This window comes from Zingiber officinale, chromosome 1A, assembly GCF_018446385.1.
Source record: "Zingiber officinale cultivar Zhangliang chromosome 1A, Zo_v1.1, whole genome shotgun sequence".
NCBI lineage: Eukaryota > Viridiplantae > Streptophyta > Magnoliopsida > Zingiberales > Zingiberaceae > Zingiber > Zingiber officinale.
The window spans coordinates 125,246,327-125,273,473 of NC_055987.1; the positions used below are offsets into that span (position 1 = coordinate 125,246,327).

Here is a 27,147-nt window from a genome sequence, read left to right on the forward strand (position 1 = left end):
AAAATAATAATCAATTCTCTCTTGGGCCCAGGCGTAGTACCACTGCGCGCTCCCTAGTAAAACTGAGGTAGCGAGCCACCAGTTCTACAAGGGTAAAGACATTGGTCTTACCAGGGCCAAGACCTCTGAATTGATCACCTAGATTTGTTTAACGACAACCTCGGAAGTCGGGTACTAGCCTCTTAAAAATAAAATACTTATTATCTGTTTAGAACTCTTAGAACAAATGCCTCAGCATTTCTTCGAGCACTAGGTGTGCTGCTGATCCTCAATTGCTGAAATTTGGGACCAGAAATTAAGACCTTGGCCTTTCTTTGCTTACAATTACTCATAAATGTTTATGTACAAAAATCTGAAGCAAGATAAGAAACTATTCTTATAACAATTGACTCTAAATACAAGAGATATAAAACTAAAGCTTACAACTAAGATATCAAACACTGCATGCTTATAAATAAAATCGTTCCTGCATATTGAGATAACAAGGAACTTAATTCTGTATGCTTATTTGGATAGTAGCAAGGAAGTATATCTAAACCTCATGTTAGAATAAAGAAACTCAAATCTGTATCCTAGAATGAATGTAACAAGGAAGCATATCTAAACCTCATGCTAGAATAAGGAAACTCAAATCTGTATCCTAGAATGAATGGTAGCAAGAAAGTACATCTAAACCTCATGCTCAGATTTAACAAAAGAAATTCTGAAATTGAAACTACACTACACAACCAACGGATCAAAACTGCAATCTGAACACTTCCAGATATCCATGCTATTTCAAACCACAAACCGAGATTTGCAAGACTACCCAACCAATGGCTCAGAACTGAAATCCAAAATCTTTAAACATGCTTCAACAGAATTGCAAGGAAGAAAGTAAAATCTTGGATCTATTCTAATAATCCCTAAAAATCACAATTCTCTACAACCAAAATCCGAAAGCCAAAAGAAACTATTCCTCCTGTTCAGTGGCATGGCAGGAAACCAAAAGAAACGAAATACTCCACATACTTAACTTTTCATGTTCTTTCTTTCAAAACTTACGGCAGAAACTTCAATTAAACCACTGCTCCTTTCAACAAGCTTCCGAAACACAAGAAACTAACATGAATTTGAAACTACTCCTACCGCAGGTGAGAAAGCACTTACCTTTGCATTCTTGGACTCACAACCGAGAAGAAACAAGGCTTCTAGGGTTTCGGATAGCTCAAGATGTCAGCTCTTCCTCGTGCCCACGAACTCCCTTCAACAAGGAGATCGTAATGGTAGAGAAAACCCCCTCGGAGAACACCCTAAGTCGACCGCCAGAGAGAAGCCCTAGCTTCTCTTCTCTGTTTTCACTCGAGCCCGCCGTCGCATGCAGAAGAGAAGAGGAGAAGAAATTAGGTCACGACAAATTAATCCCTAAGTTCTCCCTTTATAACTCCAATATTCTGTTAACTATCTACCACATAAATATATTTCGCTATCTATTTTAATCAGCACGGCCCTGCTGGGTTCTTGGTCATCACGCTTCGCTTAAGACTCGGGTTGGGTCGGAGGTCGCGGGTTCGAACCTATTTATTTTTAAAAACTTCTTCCTTTTGGTAAAAATACCAAACGAACTCCTAAAATTGCATAAAAATACTCTAAAAATTTCTAAAAATCACTAGAATATTTCTAAAGCATTTCTAAATATTCTTAAGTACTATTAGGACTCGTAATGAGGAAATTTGGGTTGTTACACCTCTTTCTCTTCTTCTTCTCCTCCAAGCAACCGTCCACAAAGTAAACTCTTCTCCAAAGGGGCGCCGACCCTAATGAAGAGGAAGGGAAAGATGTCACCAACCCTAGGGAAAGAAGCAAGGGGAAACTAAGAGAGGAGGGGTGCCGACCACACGAGAATAGAAGAGGATTCTTAAGTTAGTTTTTGGGCACCACCCTCTCTTCTTTGATAATCTTTACTGACGGCTAAAAAAGAAAGATTTTAGCAAAAATTCTGTTTTAAATAAAATTTCCCTTTTATTCCTATTGTGGATGGTTACAAAAAAATAAATATTTTAACAAAATTAAAATCTCTCTTTTAAACCATTGTAAATAGATATAAAAGGAAAAATTTTAACAAAATTCTGTTTTAAATAAAATCTCCCTTTTATTCCTATTGTGGCAGGCCCCTTGCTTGGGCACCAAGCAAGGCGTGGTCGGCCCTTATCTTGGGCAGCAAGCAAGGATTGGCCGACCCTATGCTTGGGCAACTGTTGGAATGTATACTGAAAGCCGAAGCTTTTGTAAACATTTATTTTGAATAAAGAATCACATTTGGTCAAATTGTCTACATTTAGTTGTAGTTGTTCAATTAATTTATATTGTAGATAACATAGTATGTGGTGCCACATACAGAAGAGGATGTTATCAGTACCTTATAAATTATAAACAGTAGCTCACGACTAAAATAGAAAGGAGCAAACCATTGGAAGGTCGTAGTGTAATTAGGAATTAGTTTATCTTAACTATATAATTACACTAGTACACTTAGAGTGTATTGAGTAGGACCATTTGAGGTTGTTTCTTTTATACTGACTTTATAAAGGAACAAATACCTCAGTTATTATGGAAGTGTATGCTCTTAATCCTAATATAATAACAAGCACATATATTTGATATTTATTTCTTTAATTTATCAATGGGTGAGATTTAGTTCGATGAATCAATAAGCATGATAAGTTGAGAAATGATATCACTTATAGTGTGTATTGATAATTATAGAAGGAAACTGTGTCCTAGTAATCTAGGTTGATAATGGCCCCAAGATGAGCTCATAAAGATTGTCATGTTAAACCCTGCAGGTGGACTTAGTCCGACATGACGATAAGGTTGAGTGGTACTATTCTTGGATTAAGATATTAATTAAATGAGTTGTCAGTAACTCACTTAATTAGTAGACATTCGACATCTTAAACACAGGGAGACTAACACACTCATAATAAGAAGGAGCCCAAAAATGTAATTTGGGATTGGTGCGGTAGTTCAATAATAGTTCTCTAGTGGAATGAATTATTATTGATAAAATTAAGTTGTGTGTTCGAGGCGAACACGGATGCTTAATTTTATCGGAGACCAAAACCAATTCCTCCTCTCGGTCCCTCTCATAGCCTCTTATTTATAGAGTACTATACCCACCTATACCCACCTTCATACCCATGAGAAGGGGCCGGCGCTAGCTTGTGGTTCAAGCTAGGGTCGGCCAAGCCTTGTTTCATGGGTGGCCGACCCTAACCCAAGCTTAGGTGGCCGGCCCCATTAAATTAAAAAGAATTTTAATTTTTAATTTTTATTATGTGGAAGATATAATTTATTAAAGAGAATTAAAATTAAAATATCTCTCTTAAAAAGGATCTACAAAAGATTAAAGAAAGAGATTAGATCTCTTTCCTTATTTGTAGATTGGAAAGATATTTTATTTTTTCTCTTTGAAAATTATTCACATGTTGGAAAATTAAAATTATAGAAATTTCTTTTATCAACCATGAAGGGATTTTAAAGGGAAATTTTATTTTTTAAAATTTCCAAAGACAAATAAGGAAGTTTTAATTGTTGATTTAAAATTATCTTATTTGCTCTATATGAGGTGGCCGGCCACATACAATTAATTAGGAAATTTTATTTAATTTTTCTTAATTAATTGTTGTCAAGGAAAGTTAAGGAAATTTTATTATAAATAAATTTCCTTATTTGCCAAAGCCAAGGAATATAAAAGAAGGGGTTGGGGTGCCTTCATGGGTGACAACTTCTATTATTCTCTCCCTCTTTTCCTTGGTGTTGTGGCCGGCCATCTTCTCTCCCTCTCTTCCACTTTGTGGTGGCCGAAACTCTTCTTTGTTTGGAGCTCTTGTGGTGGCCGGATACTACTTGGAGAAGAAGAAGAAGAAGGAGAGAAAGCTTGCATCCCTTGGAGCTTGGTTGGTGTTTTTTCTTCATCCTTGGTGAAGCTTTTGTTTTGGCCGAACCTAGCTAGGAGGAGAAGAAGGTGCTTAGGTGGTTTCTCATCTTGGAAGATCGTTGCCCACACAACGTCCGAGGTTAGAAGAGGAATACGGTAGAAGATCAAGAGGTTTTTCTAAAAGGTATAACTAGTAATTTTTTCTTTCCGCATCATACTAGTTATTTTTGGAAATAATACCAAAACAAGAGGCTTACGATTCTAGTATTTCGAATTTATTTTCGATGTTGTGTTCTTTTTTATTTTTCTTTTCCTTGTGATTTGATTGTTCCTTTTGGTTAACCTAAAGTTATTTTAGGAAATTAAATATTAGCTTTCCTTAAAAGGTTTTGTCTAGTCGGTGGTGGTTGCTCCCATATCCAAGAAGGTCATGTGCCTCGCCACGTCAGTACTGGGAACCAATTATGGAAATTAATATTTAATGAAATTAATAACTTAGGTGATTTGGATCGAACGTGTTAAGTTCCGCAGGAGATCCAAGTCTAAACCTAAAAGAACAAATAGATTAAGTTTTGGATCAAACGTGTTAAGTTCCGCAGGCGATCCAAAATTTAATTTAAAAGAACACATGGTAGCTAGGAAAAGGTTCAGACCTTTGTACAAAATTTTTGTACAGTGGAACCTCTAGGTTTTTCGAGTAGCAACCAACAATTGGTATCAGAGCTAGGATTTTGCCTCTGTGTATTTGGTATTAGTTTAAATTATGCACATGTCATACATAATTTAGGCAGATTAATAGTAGGATGTGCTAACTTTGTGGATGCAGGATCCAACTATTATGGCTTATAGTTTTTATGTGTGTGATTGGACCCTTGGACATGTCAAGGGCAATTATATGTGTGTGCATGATTGTATTATAAAATACAGCAGGAGCTGTATTTAGTTTTATTAGGATTTTATTTTTGATCTAGTTACATGTACATTCCTTTTATGCAATATAGGATCGATGGATGTAAATTTTTTATTTTATGTTCGATCTAGTTTACATGTACATTCCTTCGAGGAATATAGGATCGAAAAAATATAAAATTCTATTTATGTCGCGGATTGAATCTTGCAAGTTGTGGAACCTTTTGAGGACCAGAGGTGCAGCGGAACAAGGAGCAAGATAGATGCGACATCTAGACCCGGTGGCGGTGGCTAAATATGGCAGCAGCTTGGGATGACAGCACACGGAGGACAACCATAGATAAAAGCCATAATAGTTGAAAATTAGATTTTTCTATTTATTGCTTTTATATTGTGCTGTGTGTGTATGTTAGTATACAGTTTTAGTAGGCTAGCATAGTTAAAATTCCTCATTTATAAATAACTAAGTGGGAGAGGGATTTTAAATAAATTCCACGGTCTCCATTACTGGTTTGTAAGTGATGCAAACAAGTTTGCGCGTTGACTCTTAGTGACTTCCTCCATATCGGATGAGCTTGTTTGTGGATCACTAGAACAAACTTCCATTTTGGATGACTATAGGAAGTTAATTAAGAGCGTGTGATCTTCCCCATCGGAAGGGACACAATCTTATTAATGGACTTAGTGTCAAGTAATGGTATACACTTAGGCACGTTTAATAGTATCCTCCCCATCGGAGTCACTGCTATTATTCATGTGACCAAAGGATACCAACTATTAATTTTATTTGTCAAAAGTTAGGTTTACAGGATAATAAAATTAATGGGTTAAAACCCTCCTTTTACAAATGTTGAATTTGTATACGTCAACACTATCGTGGCATACAAAATTCACGGTGTTTCGAGGTGTTGGTTAATTTAAAATAGTATTGTTTGAGGAATCAATATTATTCTAAATTTAGAGTTCTGACCAAAAGTTATTTGTGATTCTTAGGATGACTTTCAACCCACTGTCCATCATACTACAACAGAATAGACTTACTGGTCCTAACTACATAGATTGGAAAAGGAACCTGGACATTGTTCTTACTGCTGAAAGCTATAAGTTTGCACTGACTGAGCCTTATCCTGATGCACTCACTAGTGAATCTACCCAAGAGGAGATTGAATATTATAGGAAATGGGTAAAAGCATATGAGATGGCGCGGTGTTACATTTTGGCTTCAATGTCAAATGTATTGCAACATCAGCATCAAGATTTACCAACAGCCTATGATATTATGAACAATCTCAAGGAACTCTTTGGTCATCAGGATCGGGCTTCTAGGCAAGAAGCCATGAGAAAGATAATGACAGCCACCATGCAAGAGGGTACTCCTGTGAGGGATCATATCCTAAAGATGATGACTTATCTGAACGAAATACAGATCCTTGGAGGAGAAATTGATGGGGAAACCCAGATCGATATGATCCTCCAAACACTACCTAGAAGTTTTGAGCAATTCCGCCTGAATTACAATATGAACAAAAGGGTATATTCATTGGCGGAACTACTGACAGAACTTCAGGCAGCAGAAGGTTTGTTTAGTCACAATTCTCATATTCACTATGCTGAAAATGGTTCTACTTCTAAACCGAAAGGAAAGAAGAAGAAGAAACAAGTTGGTTCAGCAAAGAAAGTGAATAAATCTCAGAGTACAGGATCTAAAGCTGGAATGAAGAAGCCGAAGGGAAAGTGCTTCATCTGCAAGCAGTCAGGGCATTGGAAGGCGGACTGTCCACATAGGAATCAAAAAAACAAAGGTATATCTCATGCTCTAGTTGTTGAAACATGTTTAGCGGTGTTATCTACAGCACCTGGTGTATAGATACAGGAGCCACTGATCATGTCTGCAATTCCTTGCAGGGGTTCCAGGAAACCCGACGACTATCTAAAGGAGAAATTACCGTCTACATGGGCAATGCTACTAAGGTGGCGGCTGTTGCAGTGGGAGACGTCTACTTATCTTTTAATAGAAATAGAAATTTGATTTTAAGAAATTGTCTTTATGTACCCAGTTTTAGAAAGAATTTAATTTCAGTTTCTAAACTGTTTTTGGATGGATATTCAGTTTCCTTTAGTAACGATGTAGTTATTAAGAGAAATAAAGTGATTATCTGTTCTGGTGTATTAGTTGGCAATTTGTATACTTTAAATCCAATTTCTCCCACAAAGCAAAACATGAAAATTTATAACTCATCTTCTAACTCTAATAAGAGAAAAGAACCTTCGGAAATGAACCAAGCATATCTTTGGCATCTAAGGCTTGGTCATATTAACTTAAGTAGGATTTAGAGGCTTATGGCCGATGGACTTTTGGGTTTATTAGAGTTGGAAAATTTTCCAACTTGTGAATCTTGCTTAGAAGGTAAAATGACCAAGAGGCCTTTTAAGGCCAAGGGGTATAGAGCCAAAGAAGTGTTAGAATTGGTTCACTCTGATTTGTGTGGTCCTATGTCTGTCCAGGCAAGAGGAGGTTTTGAATATTTTGTCTCTTTCATAGACGATTATTCAAGATATGGATACATTTACCTAATGCGCCGCAAATCTGAGTGCTTTGATAAGTTCAAAGAATACAAGGCTAATGTGGAGAAACGACTAGATAAAAGTATCAAGACACTACGGTCTGATCATGGTGGCGAATACCTCTTAGGAGAGTTTAGGAATTACTTGTCAGAGGTCGGGATTCAATCCCAACTGTCTGCACCTGGTACACCCCAACAGAATGGTGTGGCAGAACGAAGGAATAGGACTCTTATGGAGATGGTTAGATCGATGATGAGTTACTCAAAATTACCAAATTCATTTTGGGGATACGCTCTGGAAACAGCAGTGTACATTCTGAACTTAGTACCTTCTAAATCAGTTTCTTCTACTCCCACAGAATTGTGGAATGGGTGAAAGCCCAGTCTAAGACATATTCGGATTTGGGGTAGTCCGGCACATGTGTTGAAACCGATAAGTTAGAATCTCGTACAGAAGTTCGCGTGTTTGTAGGGTATCCCAAAGGAACGAAAGGTGGTTTATTTTATAGTCCTAAAGACCAGAAGGTCATTGTTAGCACCAATGCCCAGTTTTTAGAAGAAGACTATATAATGGATCACAAGCCCAGTAGCAAAGTTGTTTTAGAAGAACTTAGAGATGATACGTCTACTTCAGTACCAACAGTACAAGATGAAGTACCACAAGAGGCTGCAACACGTGTCACACATGATACACAACCACAGACAGTGCCTCGTCGTAGTGGGAGGGTTGTAAGGCAGCCTGAAATATTCATGTTTTTGGGAGAGTCTTCGGACTTGATCCCGGGTAAACATGAACCTGATCCCCGAACATATGACGAAGCACTCCAAGATATAGATGCAGCATCTTGGCAAAAGGCAATGAATTCTGAAATACAGTCTATGTACTCTAATAAGGTCTGGGAGCTTGTAGAACCACCTGATGGTGTAAAAGCCGTTGGATGCAAGTGGATCTACAAAAGGAAAAGAGGGACAGACGGGAAGGTAGAAACCTTCAAAGCTAAGCTTGTTGCGAAAGGGTACACTCAGAAAGAGGGAATCGACTATGAGGAGACCTTTTCACCGGTAGTCATGCTTAAGTCTATCAGGATACTCTTATCCATTGCTGCTCATATGGATTATGAGATTTGGCAAATGGATGTCAAGACAGCTTTCTTTAATGGATGTCTTGAAAAGAACATCCATATGAAGCAACCAGAAGGGTTTATTGAAAAAGGCAAAGAGCATCTAGTGTGCAAGCTCAATAGGTCCATTTATGGACTAAAGCAAGCTTCAAGGTCTTGTAACATCCAGTTTAATGATGTAATCCAGTCATATGGATTTATTCAGTGTCCGGATGAATCTTGTGTATACAAGAAGTGTAACGGAAACGTTGTGGTTCTTCTTGTACTATACGTAGATGATATTTTGTTAATTGGCAACAATGTCAAGGTATTATCAGACGTAAGGGTATGGTCGTCCAAACAATTTGATATGAAGGACTTAGGAGATTGTGCACACATTCTTGGGATCAAAGTTATAAGGGATCGCAAGAAAAGAATGTTGTGTCTCTCTCAAGCTTCATATATAGATACAATTCTTGCTCGTTTTAGCATGCAGGATTCCAAGAAAGGTTTCTTACCTTTCAAGCATGGAGTAGCTCTATCTAAAGAGATGTCTCCGAAAACATCAAAGGAGATAGAGGACATGAAAACAGTTCCTTATGCTTCGGCTGTAGGAAGCCTAATGTATGCAATGCTATGTACTATGTACGAGACCTGATATCTGTTTTGCCGTGGGCATGGTTAGCAGATATCAGAGTAACCCTGGACAAGGACATTGGACTGCGGTAAAGCATATATTAAAGTACCTGAGAAGGACTAGAGATTATATGTTAGTTTACCAAGCAGACGATTTGCTCCCTGTGGGTTACACGGATTCAGATTTCCAATCAGATAGGGACAACAGTAAGTCTACATCAGGCTATGTGTTTACTTTAGGAGGTGGAGCCATTGCATGAAGGAGTGCTAAGCAGAAATGCGTTTCAGACTCAACCATGGAAGCAGAGTATGTAGCAGCCTCTGAGGCGGCTAAAGAAGCAGTATGGCTCAGGAACTTTCTGATAGACTTAGATGTGATTCCTAGTTTGCCCAAAATCATCACAATTTATTGTGATAATAGCGGTGCAGTTGCAAACTCGAAGGAACCACGAGCCCATAAAGCAAGTAAACATATAAAGCGCAAGTACCACCTGATACAAGATATCGTGAAGCGAGGAGAAGTTGTCATCGCCAAGATTACATCAGCGGATAACCTGGCAGATCCTTTCACTAAGGCCCTTCCGGCGAAAGCTTTCGATCGGCATGTGGAGGGAATGGGAATCAGATGTATGGCAGAAGATATGGCAGCTTAGTCAATAGTATAAGTGGGAGATTGTTGGAATGTATACTAAAAGCCTAAACTTTTGTAAACATTTATTTTGAATAAAGAATCACATTTAGTCAAATTGTCTACATTTAGTTGTAGTTGTTCAATTAATTTATATTGTAGATAACATAGTATGTGGTGCAACATACAGAAGAGGATGTTATCAGTACCTTATAAATTATAAACAGTAGCTCACGACTAAAATGGAAAGGAGCAAACCATTGGTAGGTCGTAGTGTAATTAGGAATTAGTTTATCTTAACTATATAATTACACTAGTACACTTAGAGTGTATTGAGTAGGACCATTTGAGGTTGTTTCTTTTATACTGACTTTATAAAGGAACAAATACCTCAGTTATTATGGAAGTGTGTGCTCTTAATCCTAATATAATAACAAGCACATATATTTGATATTTATTTCTTTAATTTATCAATGGGTGAGATTTAGTTCGATGAATCAATAAGCCTAATAAGTTGGGAAATGATATCACTTATAGTGTGTATTGTTGATTATAGAAGGAAACTGTGTCCTAGTAATCTAGGTTGATAATGTCCCCAAGATGAGCTCATAAAGATTGTCATGTTAAACCCTGCAGGTGGACTTAGTCCGACATGACGATAAGGTTGAGTGGTACTATTCTTGGATTAAGATATTAATTAAATGAGTTGTCAGTAACTCACTTAATTAGGGGGCATTCGACATCTTAAACATAGGGAGACTAACACACTCATAATAAGAAGGAGCCCAAAAATGTAATTTGGGATTGGTACGGTAGTTCAATAATAGTTCTCTAGTGGAATGAATTATTATTGATAAAATTAAGTTGTGTGTTCGGGGCAAACACGGGATGCTTAATTTTATCGGGAGACCAAAACCAATTCCTCCTCTCGGTCCCTATCGTAGCCTCTTATTTATAGAGTACTATACCCACCTATACCCACCTTCATACCCATGAGAAGTGGGTCGGCCAAGCTAGCTTGTGGTTCAAGCTAGGGCGGCCAAGCCTTGGTTCATGGGTGGTCGGCCCTAGCTTGAACCCAAGCTTAGGTGGCCGGCCCCCGTTAAATTAAAAAGAATTTTAATTTTTAATTTTTATTATGTGGAAGATATAATTTATTAAAGAGAATTAAAATTAAAATATCTCTCTTAAAAAGGATCTACAAAAGATTAAAGAAAGAGATTAGATCTCTTTCCTTATTTGTAGATTGTAAAGATATTTTATTTTTTCTCTTTGAAAATTATTCACATGTTGAAAAATTATAATTATAGAAATTTCTTTTATCAACCATGAAGGGATTTTAAAGGGAAATTTTATTTTTTTAAATTTTCAAAGACAAATAAGGAAGTTTTAATTGTTGATTTAAAATTATCTTATTTGCTCTATATGAGGTGGCCGACCACATACAATTAATTAGGAAATTTTATTTAATTTTTCTTAATTAATTGTTGTCAAGGAAAGTTAAGGAAATTTTATTATAAATAAATTTCCTTATTTGCCAAAGCCAAGGAATATAAAAGAAGGGGTTGGGGTGCCTTCATGGGTGACAACTTCTATTATTCTCTCCCTCTTTTCCTTGGTGTTGTGGTCGGCCATCTTCTCTCCCTCTCTTCCTCTTTGTGGTGGTCGAAACTCTTCTTTGTTTGGAGCTCTTGTGGTGGTCGGATACTACTTGGAGAAGAAGAAGAAGAAGGAGAGAAAGCTTGCATCCCTTAGAGCTTGGTTGGTGTTTTTTCTTCATCCTTGGTGAAGCTTTTGTTTTGGCTGAACCTAGCTAGGAGGAGAAGAAGGTGCTTAGCTGGTTTCTCATCTTGGAAGATCGTTGCCCACATAACGTCCGAGGTTAGAAGAAGAATACGGTAGAAGATCAAAAGGTTTTTCTAAAAGGTATAACTAGTAATTTTTCCTTTCCGCATCATACTAGTTATTTTTGTAAATAATACCAAATACAAGAGGCTTATGATTCTAGTATTTCAAATTTATTTTCGATGTTGTGTTCTTTGTTATTTTTCTTTTCCTTGTGATTTGATTGTTCCTTTTGGTTAACCTAAAGTTATTTTAGGAAATTAAATATTAGCTTTCCTTAAAAGGTTTTGTCTAGTCGGTGGTGGTTGCTCCCATATCCAAGAAGGTCATGTGCCTCGCCACGTCAATACTGGGAACCAATTATGGAAATTAATATTTAACGGAATTAATAACTTAGGTGATTTGGATCGAACGTGTTAAGTTCTGCAGGAGATCCAAGTCTAAACCTAAAAGAACAAATAGATTAAGTTTTGGATCAAACGTGTTAAATTCCGCAGGCGATCCAAAATTTAATTTAAAAGAACACATGGTAGCTAGGAAAAGGTTCAGACCTTTGTACAAAATTTTTGTACAGTGGAACCTCTAGGTTTTCTGAGTAGCAACCAACAGCAAATTAAGCAAGGCTTAGTCGGCCCCTTGCTTGGGTAATAAGTAGGGCTTGGGTGGATGTGAGGCTTTATATATATAGAGGCTACAACAAGGACCGAGAGGAGGAATTGATTTTAGCCTCCTGATGGACTTGAGCTTCCTGTGTTCGACCTGAACACTCAACTCAAGTTGATCAATAATAACTCATATCACTAAACGATCATTATTGAACTACCACACCAATCCCATATTACAATATGGGTTCCTACTTATCATGAGTGTGTTAATCTCCCTGTGTTTAAGATATCGTATATTCGTTAATTAAATAAGTTACTGACAACTCATTTAATTAACATCTAACTTCAAGAGTAATACCACTCAACTTTATTATCATGTTGGACTAAGTCCACCTGCAGGGTTTACATGATAATCCTTATGAGCTCCTCAAGGGGGCATCATCAACCTAAATAAATAGGTCACAGTTTCCCTTTATAATCAACAACACACTATATAAATGGTGTTATCTCTTAACTTATCGGACCTATTGATTTAATGAATAAATCTCACCCATTGATAAGTTAAAAAAAATAAATACTAAGTATATGTGTTTATTATTATATCGGGATTAAGAGTACGCACATCCATAATAATAGAGGTTCTGTTCTTTTATTTAGTCAATATAAATCGAACAACCTCAAATGTCCCTGCTCAATACACACATAGTGTACTAGTATAATTATATAGTCATGATAAACTAATATCAAATTATACTACAACCGTTCCAATGGTTTGTCCCTATCCATCTTGGTTGTGAGCTACTATTTATAATTTATAAGGAACCGATAACATAATCTTCTGTGTAGCACCACACACCATGTTATATGTAATATAATTTAAATGGACAACTACATCGACATATATATATAAATATAAAATGCTGACATTTGACCAAAGTGGTTCTCATTTCAAAATATCTCAAAAACAGATGTTCATACAAAAGCTAGGCTTATAGTATATATCCCAACATATAGGATGTCAGAACTAATTCTGATTAACACCTAATGAATCAAGGTAAGAGTGTCTAGTAGCACCACCCCATGGCTCCCTAGGTATCATTGAATAGTGCTTGCAAGAACCAATCGATTATGGTTAACGTTTTGTCTGTCCCTTCATCTTATATATCTCTATCGTATCTACAACTATTGATACATCGAGGGTTGTATATTGATTCAATAATCATGTGATGTATCTTATAATGACATATCATATGCAACTAGGAAACTCTTTTCTTAAAGCACATCTTATAGCTCTGATCAGAGACTTTATACACTATAGAATAATACATTATATAGGATATGCACACCCGCGGATGTGTGGTGAATCGTCAACTACAATGTACTGACTCCTATATGTTTTGTTACTACAGCCAATCTCACCACCTGATGACCCTAATAGAGTTTGTAAATGAGTCAAAGTGCAGCCCTAACATATAGAGCCTCAGTGTTGTCTTAGGTTATAAGGACCACTAGTGTGCAATCACAACCAAGGACTTATCCACTCAATAAATGATAACCACTTGGAAAATCCCTTTGAGGGTTATTGGATGAACTCATCGTATAAGCATCCATCTGTATGCTTGAACATCTTTATGCCCTTACTAATAAAATATGGTACACTACATCACAGATGCTAGTCTCTAACTTGAGCAGTCTTTTATCCTTATTTATTAGGCAGCCCAATTGACTAGGAACTTGTTTAGAATATCTAGTGAATATCGATGTATTTCATGATGGTCATCATATATACCACCACATCTCACTATAGTATAATCAAGGATTTTATCTATGCGTCTAGCATGGATATAAAGATAAAGTACATGTCATACTGAATTGAATTATATTAAAATAAAAGATATTTATTTACAAGAGTCAATAAAGCTATAGCCAGAAGTTGTCTTACCGGGCACCTCCTCTAACTTTTTCATCTTTACTTTTCCTTTAAAAAATAATTAATGAATGTTTTGTGCATCAGCCAAGATGATTTTAATTTTTTCACTAATATATGTATTTGGTAATTTTATAAAATATCTATATATATATATATATGTGTGTGAGAGAGAGAGAGAGAGAGAGATATCCTGCAGGACTTAAAAAATTGTGCCTATGCGTGACTGCTTCGTTGGCTTCTGTATGTGGCTTTTCCTTTTGCTTTTCATTTGTTTTTGTATTTTCACAGAACATGTTCCTCTTCACAACCAAGCTAAACTCTCTCATCAAACCTCCGAAACAAAGCTAGGGCAAACCCTATTTCACCATCGCAACGCCACCCTCGCCTCTCACTGTCCCTCGATGTTCCTCGCTCTTAGATCCTCGTGCCCCTCACCGTCCCTCGATCACGAAGCTTCCAGATCCTTGCACCCCTCACCGCCCCATTGTTCTCGCTATCAAGAATAGCCAACATATTAAGGTTTCCTATGGGACTCTGTCCTTCAAGGTTGTCGACCTCTAGCAACCGCAACCCCTCTATGTGAGACTCCTTATCTTTGCTACTTGCACTTCATTGCTAGTAACAATATACTTAATGTTAGATTTTGTCACTCTAATTTAGGGTTTAGGGTGAAATCTATTGATGGGGAAATCTACTACTTCCCATTGTTCATAGTTTTTCTCTCTTCTATTTGTTTCTCTAAGGCTGAATGTATCCATTTCTGAAATTAACAACTACTAGAAATTTACAAGATCAATTGTTGGATCTTGTACGTTAGCTTCATGATGCAAATCTTCAGAGCTTAAAGTATTCTATAAAAATCATGTTGGTTATGGCCATTCTTATATTTATTTCCATGATCTTTTAGAGGATGCATTCTTCTTGCTCGTTCCACAATTGAGATATTCTATGTTAGATTACGGCAACATTCTTATTTTATCTATATATATATATATATATATATATATAAAATTTAGAATATTTTTTCTGGCTATTTGATAATGTTATGCAGAGTTTCATTTCATTTGAATATGAAATTTCTTAGTAATGGATGAAAATCGTGGTGAAGATCAACAATACATTCCTCAAGTTGCAGATAATCGAAAGTTAAAATATGAGATGGAATTCTCATCAATAGATGATACATTTTCATTCTATAATCAATATGCATATGAATCCGGATTTAGTGTAAGGTAAATAGTAGCAAGAAAAATAAGATGGCAAATGAAGTTGTGTGGAAAATATGTGTATGCTTTAAAGAAGGGCAAACAAATGATCAACGGAATAAACAAGCAAAAGATGATTAACGGACAAGGGAAAGAGCACGTGGCTAAGTTATAACTGGTTGTAAGTCAAAGATTTTACTTATCAAGAAATAAACTGGAACTACATGGGTTGTCACTAATTTCATGGAGGGTCGTAATCATCTACTCTCGATTTTTTTTCAAATGTGCATTTGCTACGCTCACATCATAATATTTCAACAACAAAAAAATATTGATTCAATGGTTTTCAGAGGCCAATGTGTCAATTTGCTAACAAATACAATTTTTCAATTTTTTTCACTTAGGATTTTTGGGTTTAAAGATTTAAGGTTTGATTTATTCGGTTTAACCGAATTGAAATTTTTAAAATTGAAATCAAACAGAATTAATTGAAATAATCAATATTTTTATAAAAAAAAATAAATTTTTAAAATAATCAGATAATTCAATTAACCGAATGTTTACTCACTTTAAGAATAATATTCCTTGGTAGGGACAATATGGTCTTATTATTTGAGTGACAGAAGAATCACAGCTTTGATTAAATAAGGCAAAAATGAAACAAAAAAAAACAAAGATTTCAATTAGTGTGTGTTCATATAAAATAATTTAACATGTTTGAGACTTTAGACAAGAATAAGAGAAGTTTGAGATGGGATCGTATTCATAAATAAATGAATTAGTTATATAAGTTGTGCTTTGAAATTATCTGATAGATGAAAAAGATCTGTCTTTCTCCAACATATATTGATTTTGGTTAACATGTGTTCATGAATTATATTAGTTTGTGTCGACCATTGCCGGGTTGACTTGGCTACTCCAAATATCATGCCTAAAGATCTAATTTTGATTGCTTCAATCTATTGCTCCAAGCAATTCATGGGTTGGATGTTTGATAGCTTCTCAGTCGGTGGCAAGGAGGAGCATAGAGGAATACACAATGCAAAATTATAGCCGTCGGTCGACTATGTGTCAATTGTTTGATAGAATGACTCTAAGAGATTGTTAAGTAATTAGAGGAGCATGGAGGCATACACAATACAAACTTATAGTCTCATCATCTCTCTGTCGGCATGTCAATTGTTTGATAGAATGCCTCTAAGAGATTGTTAAGTAAGATTGGACAATAGCCATGATTACTAATGAATTGAGATTTTGATCATTGCAATAATATTTGATCAAAAGAATTAAAATCTAAAATCTAAAATCATTTGAGAATTGCCTTGGTTTACGGTTCAATGGTAAGGTGTTCATACAGTCTCCTAAGTATTTATGATTTGATTCTTAACTATAACGTATGGTAAAATATTTTCCTCCATAGGAATGATAAACTTAGGATGTTAGATTATTGCACCGTCTATACTTTCGGATTTAGTCGGCCAAAGGGATGGATAGTCCAGAAATTTAGCATGCAAATATTATATAGTCATGAGGACTTTTAATAGTATATATAGAGAAAATTGTAATGATGATTAATGGAATTTTAATAGTATATATATCTAGAGGTAACAAATTTATCATGCACACTCATGTGTAAATTCAAATATCTGGAAATTTGTTCAGACGTCTCAATTCATTTTTACCAATCAAAGTATCCGAATAGGTTTTTAAGCACCCAGATTCATATATATATATATATATATAGACTACCTGCTGTTAAATAAAAAAAAAAATCTCCCTTCTACCTTGTGAGAATTGGAAATTAAATTATATACCTAGAGAGGATGTTATATTGCATACCTTATGTCATACATCCTAAACTCTATATTCTAAGCTTACAAAAGAATTTTAAGATATATATATATATATATATATAACTTTTTCCGAAGATGAGTTGCTGTCTTCCGTTAAGAATCAGCATTTAAATCACCGAAATTATAATTAGAAGTTGATTATATTAATTTTATTCAAATTTGTAAGTATTATTTTCCTTTAGTTTGATACATCATTTTATTCAATATGATAATATAGCAGTAAAACGTCTTCTCAATTTTTAAGCATCTAAAAATTAAGTTATAACCTCAGTTTTTAAACATCTAATAATTAAGTTATAATCTCGATAGATTAATAGATAATTTTTTTTAATAGACTATTAATTTATAAAAACTAGACTAATAAACTAAGACTCCATTATAAATACTTTCTAATTTATTATAATGACCGAGGGGCCATCCCAAGATTAATGATGCGACGATAAATAAGAGCATACTTGGCATGAGGCAATTGTCACAGTATAAGTTAAAGTCAAAAACGGTCAACATCGGGAAGCAAATCATTGGCCGATCATAAAGACTCTTGTCCAATCGGTCATCTGAGTAAACAAGCATAATTAGTCCGGTCAGCAGGAAAACAAGCTACACAAGCTGGAAGCCCGAGCCGAACAGACCACCTATCTGGCTCGAAGAATGACGTTAGCATTATACACTTAATGAAGCAATAAATGATAAAAGAGAAAAAGACAAATAATTAATAAAGAAAAGAGAAAATCAAATAGAACACTTCATCTATCATTAAATGAGAAAAAATTCAGACAAAGATATACTCTATTGGTAATCAATATTATTAAACAAGTAAAGATGGAAGGTCAACAAAAAAGGTATAAAAGGGGCACGTCAAGTATGAAGAAAGACAAGAAAAAATCTTTATCCTTAGTACTCACTTTTTTTTTCTTCTGTTTCTGACTTGAGCGTCAAAAGATCAACGCCAGGAATCTCTTCCCTGATTTTGATTTTATTTTACAGAAAATGAGGTCTTCATCCAATCAGCAGAATTATCACCTCCCGATTTTCCAAGTTCGTGTCTTCGGACAAGATCAATTAATACACATAAACTGAACATGTGATACTAATTTAAAAAATTAAAAAAAAGACGCTATTATTAATTTAAAAAAAAGAAAATGTTAACTCAGATGAAGAAAAAAAAGTGTCCCGTCCAATTTGTTTTAGTGGATGAAAAAAATAATTACAGATAGATTTTGCATCTGTCCCTTCTCTAATTTTACAACAAATAAACAATGAAAATTATATTAACTCTCGTACAATCCATCCTTTTTATTATGATCCTTCCTAATATTTAGGGTAAAACAAGGCTTAAGCCAACAATAAGCATTCACTAATTTTTAGCTTATCAATGGATTCATCAATTTAACCAGTTGTAAATTTGTCTAAGGGAGTGCAGTTGTCGCAGTCCCAAGTCAGGTTTAGTCGGTTGTCCAGGACAAAACAAATGATCTAAATATGTGATCCTACGACATAAATACTAAACAATTTAATCACTGGAAGAATTTTCTTGCCAAATGTTCGTATCAAGGTACATCGCATAGGATCATTTTCCATGTTTACAAAAAATGAACATAGAGCTGAATGACCACCACCGTGTCAGAGAGGCAACCGTCGAGTAACAGGAGGGCATAGAACTGCATAGGGAGTAACAAAATATCATCAGTTAGATTTAACTTATTTGGTCGCAGTGGCAAAGGCCAGATCTTAATCGTGTACCTTGGTTTAAGCTGAAGGAATTTTTACGGAAGAAAATGTCGAATGGATTTGTGTCTTGCTGTCGAAGCAAAAGTTTTTCCAGGGGATCTCTACAACAATCAAGTTGATAATTTGAGCTTGCATTTTGTTTAAAAAAAAAAAAGAGGAAAGTGATATTTTGAGAAAGACAAAATGATGCGAGAATAAGAACACACTATCAGATTTGCAGAAAAGAAAAACAAGGTAGAATATGTAGCAACAGGGAAAAAAAAAGTAAGAAGCCAATTTTCCAACTATTTAACGTGGTTCTCCAGTCACCATTTGAACTCTTTTCCAGCATTTTTATGGTAGGAGAGACTCTTTTTCAAAATTTAGCTCCTTGTCAATAATATATACTCAAAACATTTATATAAGTGCATGCTTACCTAGCCCAAGATGGAATGTGTTTTTTCCTTCTTCGCAAGTTTTCATCTGCTCCGTCTTCGTCATCATCTGAATCTTTATATGGAGATATTTCATATGATTCACAATCTTGATTTTTTTTGTTAGTAGACAATCTGTCTTGAATAATTCCTTTAGTGATGTTTGAACTGGTAGTCACCTGCAATAACAAGATTTGGATAAATAAGAAGGGGGAAATGAAAAGATGTCTGATATAAGTAGAGACATGAGTATATAACAAGATGCTGGGCAAAAATATTCAGCTATTTAGTAGCCTGACAAATTCAACTTGTCGTGGTTAGCAAATAAAAAGGGGAAAATATATGAAAAATAAAGTATGAATGGACTATGTCAATCAAGCAAGATGTTAAAAAAAATTAATGGATTTCAACTGATAAGCATGTTTAAGTATATATAGATAGATTAACACCAGTGGTTCATTTAATTGAAGGAAAAAAAAATTGACATTGGTATCAAGCATTACCTTAGTGGAAATTGGATCCACTTCATTGGTTTTTGTAGACCCAGAAATTTCCTTCAATTTCAGAGGTTGCTTAGGATCTTGCATTAGACCTTTCTTCTTTCCATCATCAACCTGTGGCGATAAAATAATTTAGTACAAGACTACCTAAGTGTCATGAAAAATCTGGAAATAGGGATGCCCATAGCTTATAAAGTCTTACTAGAGCTTTAAATCGAAGTTCCTTCTCTTCTTTCTTTGTGCGTAACCTTTCTTCTTGTTCTCGTTGCAACTTCTGAGTATCTTCATTGCATCTTCTTTTTCTTTCTCTTTCCTTCCAATCTTCTTCTTCTCGTTGCCTCTTCCTAGCTGCAATTTCAGTTTCCTTTCTTCTTTTATCCTCCAGTTGATTTTGCTTGAGTTGTTTCTCATGTTCTAACCTTTCTGCTTCCTTTCTTCTTTTTTCCTCCATTTGTTTTAGTTTTAGTTGCTTCTTCTGCTCTAACCTTTCACGCTCGAGCTTTGCAGCTGCTTTTCGTATTTCCCGTTCAATTTGCCTTTTTTCTTCAAGTCGCTTTGCAGCCTCAGCAGCCTCTAGTGCTTTCACTTTAATTTCTTTCTTTCCTATAGAGTAATAGAAGCATTGAGATTAAGGGAGAGCAGAGGGTAGCCACTAGCTTAAATTAGCTACCAGTGAGGCAAAAACTACTAAAATAAGCCAATAAGACGGGTGAAGAATGCATATATTGTATAGGTCTGCAGGCATGGCACTTTTTTAAATACAAAACTGAAACAATCTGCTACAAATCCAAATGCAGCCAAATGGCTTCCAACATTGTATAGGGCTGTAGGCTGTAGCTGTCACAACATTGTTTGCAGTACCTTATACACAGAAGTGGTTTGAGCAAATCCAAATGCAATCAAATGGCTTCCATACACAAAAGAGAATTATAAGTTGACTAAAGAAAAACTTAGTATGAAAATCATATTTATGCAGTCAACCTATAATATATTTTTCTCAAAAGATAGGTAAACTATTGTTCTTTTATCAAAGAATTTTAGAAGTCTACCATTTTTATGTGAACTAAATGCAGAAGAATTGGCATAGCTATTCCAACCAACCAGCATTAATATTTTATCAAGTTGGTTTGGTGGATCTGTCTTACTCTTGGCATGATAGGTAGATACTATGCAGGCACACCAACTACTACAAGTACAGAATTTGAAGTACCTCATCAGCACTAAGTGCACATCAAAATGTAGCATATTTCTTAACATCGCACTGATCCACATGAGTCATTATTGTAAACACAGAAAACTGTTAGTGTACACATCTAAAGTCTTGTACTTTCTGCTGCTTGTAGCAATCCTTTCTGCGTCATTTTAAGATTGGTGTAATACCAATACAGACACTTTTACAAAGACAATTCAAATTATCATGTTTCATAAATGTAGAAACTATTGAAGAATTTCCTATTACTAACTGTTCATAAATAAGTGTATAAAGAAAAGCTTCTATTATAGTAACAAACTCTTCCAACAAATTCAAAAAAAAAAAAAAAAAATGCACACAAGCATATATCAAGGAAATTGTGCTTCAATGCTAGTGAAAAAGTCGAGAGAAAAACAAACTGAGAGATAGATTACCTTTTGTTGTTGTTGCTTGCTGCTGTTTCTTAATCATGGGGATAAAAGAGGATACATTGGAAACAATATTATTTGGCTTATATCCCTTTTGGATGCTTGCTTGGCTTCTATTTCTCCCCAATTTTTTTGTATTTAGTTCAGGTTCACTAGACCTGTTACTTAAAGATTTAGCAATGCTCCTATCTTTATCCCCATTGACTGGAAAGCATTGATTCTCAATGTCTCCCATCTGATCTGTGTTGTTGCTATAAGAGCTTCCCAGGGATGAATGAACATTAATTTCAGTTCCATAAGAGAATTTTGTATCCAAGGATTGATGACTTCTATTTCCTGGAATAACCTTGATGAGCGGACAGGAGTTTTGTGTATTTCTATATATTGAGGATATATCTCTAAGTGGCTCTCGATCATCAAGAGCTTTGATTTCTTTTAAGCAAGTTCCCTTATCAGAGATGCCTAATTCATCTGAATGCTCATTATCCTCCAAAGTGGTAGAATCCTCATCAATTCGGAAGCACACAAGTTCAGGATTAGTAACCAATGTTTGTGAACCAGAACCACTTTTCCCTGAAACTCTTCTCAAGCTGGAGCTTTCAATTGGTGGTGTCAGAGGAGGTTTACTGGATGCCCCATCAAATGTATCACAAGAAGATGATGCATTATGAGAATACGAACTATCCATGCATGAAAAGTCAAAAACCGACTCTAAACTACTGTGTAGAGATGCTTGGGCATGTTCATTTGTCCTAAATGGCTTTCCATAATCATTATGAAGATAAAGGGGGTCATTTAAGTTCATGTTCCCCAAGAGACCATTAGGCAATGACTGAAAAACATCAGGAATTTTATTGATTTTAGAGTATCCTAATGGAGAGTTTGTAGGTGTAACCCGACTTGTTAAACTACTTGTTTGGATATTTAAAGAGAGAGGTGGAAACCCAGAATTGGAATAAGCATCATTTCCCAGTGTAGGGGATATTGCTATGCTAAATCCTTCAAATTCTGGTACGAACTCATTATTATTCACCAAATCATCCCTAACACTTGAATAGGTTTGTAAATCCTTCTCAAGAGGACAAATTTCTCTCTTCTCTATAGCCTGTAGATCACAGTAATCAACAATAGTTGCTGAACTATCCAATCCATCATGGGCATCATTTCCAGGAGGTCCAGATCCTTCTAATATACATATTGGTGCACCACTGTTGCAAATTCCATTTGATATAAAAGTCCTGGATTCATCCGCCAGATTGAGAGAAGGAAAAACATTTGTGCTCTGATTTGGCAAACAAGTATCTGTGAGTTGGTCCGTACTTTTGGAGCAAGAGTTCACCTGGCAAGGCTGAATATGTCAGAAGAATAAGAGAGGTCAAGAGAGGTAATTAGAAAACCTGCAACAATATAGATCATGAATTTCATAATTCACATCTATTTGTTGTGAAAATTTGGAAGTCTGGTGCAGTCTAAATGATATTTAAACTTATTTTGCAAAAAGAACTGAGGAACCCCAAGCCGGAGAGGCAATGAAAAGTTTCAAGCATACAAAACTTTGATTGCTCAAGAAAACAATTCTAACAGATATTAATCATAGGAGATCATTCTTGAAAGTGAATTTGGATCTCCCAAATTTCTCTTAAGCTACAAACTACTGCAAAAATAAATTATAATTAGTTTGGTGGAGAGGCCTAATCTTGAGTTTTTCTAGTTTATGTATAATGAAAAGAGATTTCAGTACCTCTCTCTCACACTGATTTTGCCTTTGATGAAATTCTTCCAAGTGGCTCCCTGAAACAGCCTTTACTCCTTCATAGTTCAATGTGGATCCAACGGGGGATGTTGTCTTCTGTATTTCTTCAAATGATGCACTATCGAAACTTCCCTTGGTGCTATAACAGTTACCTTCATGTGCAAGCATACGTTGATGAAGCCTTATTCTCGGAGTAGTGGCCAGGATACTATCTGAGTAGCAATTCAATTTTCTCTTTTTTGGCCATGATATTTCACATGCTTTTGCTGCCAAATTTCGTGAACTTTTTGAACTAGTTATGTTACTAGACCCATCAGGGTCTGAATAAGAAAGTACCTTCCCATCCCTACTCAAACTTCTCAATGAGTATCTAGGTTCTGATGAATGATTTAGTGATGGAACACCAGAAGCTGGTCGAGTTGAATCAGAAGTTGCAGTCAACCTGCCTCCTTTTCCTACATCATGTACAATCAAAATGGGGTTGGCAACTGTGCTACAACAAACATTGTGTGCAGCAAACTCAGTCTCTTCAGATTCTAGGCAAGCATCACCTCCCAGTAATACAGAATTATCAATCTGAAGATCATGTGGTGCTAGATTTAGGTTGCAGGCAGATTTATCCTCAACCATAGTCTTGTAATTGTCTTCTTTTGTGTCCATTGAGCTTCTGACAGATTGTTTCAGATCAGAATCAATGGTGCATGCCATCCCACAGGAAATTGTAGCTAGATCATGTGAAGTTTCACAAGATCTAGAGTGAATCTTTCCCTCAGGATCATGAGGATTTGCACTTAAATATTCTAAAGAACTCAATAGCTGTAGCATGTTCCCAGGGCAATCAAGTGATCTAGATGGAGATGCTTCATGAGCAGCTTTGCTTTGAAGAGCAAATGAGTTCCTTGCAACTGATAATTCTGGAGCATGATCAGAAATCAAGGATGCAGCCAATGACCTAGTTATTCTACGCGGATTGTGTTCTAAAGGTGACCCAGATGAAGCTGCTTTATCACCAACTTTACTATGAAGAGCAAGAGAGTTACTAGTAAATGATGGTTCTATAGCATGATCAGAAATCAAAGAACTAGCCACTGACCTAGTTATTCTCCTGGCATTGCCTTCAATAGTCACCTCGTCTCCAAAATTAGCAATCTGTTTTGTTCCATTAAGATACTCATCAGGTTCCTTTTGCTTTGACCTAATTATTCTACGTGGATTGCATTCCACAGGTGCTTCAGATGAAGCTGCTTTATCACCAACTTTACTATGAAGAGAAAGTGGGTTCCTAGAAGATGAAGGTTCTATAGTATGACCAGACATTGAAATTGTAGCCATTGACCTAGTTTTTCTCCTAGTGTTTCCTTCAACAGTCACCTCGTCTCCAAAACTAGCAATCTGTTTTGTTCCATAAAGATTCTCCTCGGTGTCCTTTTGCTTTGACCAGCCACATTGGATACTTACAACGGAGCCAGATACCGATGAATCCTCAACAACTTCAGAGCATATGATGTCACAATCTCTTTGATCATCTTTTTGGTGACTGGTAATTGTAGCTACATCAGTATGTTCTTTACGAGTATACTCCTTAGAAATGCAAACTTCGTGTGCTGAAGGAGTGGGAAGAGGAAATGAGATTCCAGGAGCAAAATGCTTGCTGCTTAACTCTGTAACAAAACAAAATAATTATGTGAGATGATAACAAGAAGATGACTAAATGCTAAAATGTCAAGAGCTCATTCAAGCTGGACCATTATAAAACATTCAAGCTAATCCTTATTTCAAGCAGTTAGGTATGTGGACTAGAAGTTTATGCATGGTTTGAACCAATCATCACATAAAATGCCAAGAGTCCATTCAAGTTGGTGTAATTTAAAAATCAAAATGGTTCTTACTAGAGTTACTAACAATGTCTTTACCAATCAGCACATACGTTATCTGCATGATGATGAAGAGACGAAATATTTCAATACTTCTTTATCAAACGGCGAGGTGATTAATTTTAATCACCTGGAATATTCCTTCAAAATTGCATCCTCAAATTTACTTTTCCCTAAAATAAAGTGTTATCAATAGATACTTTTATTATTCCCCAAGGTTTGGCAGATACGTTATACGAGCCTGCTAATCAGTTATTGGAAAGGGTAAACTGAAAGCTGTAACATAACGTAATATGGAACTGTTCCTACGAAACAAAACCCTAGATTCGCACTATGTCATTATTTAAGAATCTTAGCGATTTCCTTAAGGTTTAGTCCAAAACAGATACACACACCTTAGTCTAATGACATTTTGTTCCTGTTTTTGATATCATCCCAAATTTGAAAGTTTACCTCCTCCACCCTCACCCATCCACCACTCACAACCCACATACACACACAAAAAAGAAGCGATTAATAAAGAGAGAGTTACCGTTCTGAGATTCCAAAAGCCAAGGAGGAGGCTGTTTGCCGTCGGCGAGAAGGCTGTAGGCGAGGGATTCGGCATACGACTCTTCCTGCTGCCTCAGCTGGGCCTCGATCCGGCACTTGCGGTCGAAGATTCTCTTGAAGAGTTGCTCGATCGTCGTCATCTCGGCCTCAGTTCCAGCAGATTCGAAACGAAAAAAAAAATAATAAAAAAAAAATCAAGCTGACGCCTGGCCGTCATCTCGGCCTCGGATCGACGACGGAGACGTCGGAGGCCTCCCGTTTCCTCTCCTTCTCGACATGACGCCTGAGCAGATCGAGTTCGGAAGGGGAATGATTCGAAAGGCGAAAAGGGATTTGGCGCAGCGGAAAGGGATTTGAAATTTTTGAACGGTGAAGTTATTTGAGACCAAAACACATTAACCAAAAAATGCTAACGTATGCATATGCCGTCTATAATTATACTCTAGCCCCTAAAGTTTTGCGTTTATGAATTTACATCCAAGTAATTAATAAAATTGAACCAAACGGATTAATAATTATATAAATTGTAAATATATACTTTAACTTAGGCTAATCCTAATTAACTCTAACAATGAGCATCTATTTAATTATTATATATATTATTGTTTAACATGAATAGGCATATGCATTTATGATGATTAGTACTTGCTAATGTTTAGTGGCTTAGTAATTAATATGTACTTAGTGTTGGAGCAATTCCAATGATCCGCGGGACCATGTGTTTTGGTGTTTGGGCAAAGGGTTTAAGTTAGGATTACCCTCGTTATTTGATATGTGTATTTGAGTTATGCAGGACTGCAGGTGACACATGTGACTCAGGTTGACGGCTTCGGGTCCGGTGAAGGATGGAGCATCCGAGGGACCGTGGACAAGGCATCGAGGACAAGGGCCGAGGGAAGCGACTTCGAGGCATACACGAAGGATAGCATTGGGGACGAGCCGCGGGCTTGGATGCATCCGAGGGACGAGAGCCAAAGGAAGTAGGCTTGAAAGCAAGAGGTCAAAGCTGCAAAGAAAACATCAAATGAGTCATAAGGGTGAGGGGTACGAGTGCATGAGAGATTGTACTCGGAGTAAAATCCTAGTTTTAGGGTTTTACTGTAGCGGCACTGTAGCAGTTATTGTAGCGTACTTGTAGCAGTACTGTAGCGCACTGTAGCAGTCAACTAGTGATGGATCAGTCGACTGATGCACTGTAGCAGAGCCGTTGGGCTGGCACCAGTCAACTGGTGCAAGGACCAATCGATTGGTAACGGGCAAATCAGGTTCTGATTTGTTCCAAGCTCTATAAGAAGGAGCTTGGTATGGCCGGCCAAGGCGACGAAATTAGACTTGGTTAAAGCCTAATTAGTAGTCATCTAGTGCTCTAGCAATCCAAGTATTCTTGATCGAGTCGTGGCGAGGTTTCTCCACCGACAAGGAGGATTGTGCTAGCCGAAGTTTTCGGGGACTAATCCACCGACGGGTTGAGGGATCGTCCACCTTACAGATACGTCGTAGTATTTTTCGA

At 36.3% G+C, this 27,147-nt stretch overlaps 1 protein-coding gene across 3 annotated transcripts; it reads right to left on the reverse strand.

Annotated features, from left to right (window-relative positions):
• Positions 1-18,706: 18,706 nt before the first annotated feature.
• On the reverse strand, positions 18,707-26,023 carry LOC122030828. Of its 3 annotated transcripts, XM_042589887.1 has the most exons (9): positions 25,618-26,023; positions 24,305-24,872; positions 23,200-24,229; positions 21,465-22,806; positions 20,041-20,441; positions 19,842-19,952; positions 19,342-19,517; positions 18,938-19,026; positions 18,707-18,855 (listed from the first exon to the last, which is right to left on the reverse strand). In XM_042589887.1, the coding sequence occupies exons 1-9, from the start codon at positions 25,775-25,777 to the stop codon at positions 18,818-18,820; spliced, it is 3,915 nt and encodes a 1,304-aa protein (XP_042445821.1). In that variant the 5' UTR covers positions 25,778-26,023; the 3' UTR covers positions 18,707-18,817. The 3 variants fall into 3 exon arrangements, with proteins under 3 accessions (XP_042445821.1, XP_042445816.1, XP_042445809.1); XM_042589882.1 differs by having other exon boundaries at positions 21,465-22,797; positions 23,200-24,872; XM_042589875.1 differs by having other exon boundaries at positions 23,200-24,872.
• Positions 26,024-27,147: the final 1,124 nt, after the last annotated feature.

Bases quoted from the DNA above. Each gene is read 5' to 3' on its own strand.
- LOC122030828 (XM_042589875.1), bottom strand. From the start codon at position 25,777: ATGACGACGATCGAGCAACTCTTCAAGAGAATCTTCGACCGCAAGTGC. The intron at 20,442-21,464 runs GTAATCTATCTC...ATTACTCTATAG, and splicing joins GCAAGCAACAACAACAAAAG to GAAAGAAAGAAATTAAAGTG. The intron at 18,856-18,937 runs GTACACGATTAA...CTCCCTATGCAG, and splicing joins TTCCTTCAGCTTAAACCAAG to TTCTATGCCCTCCTGTTACT.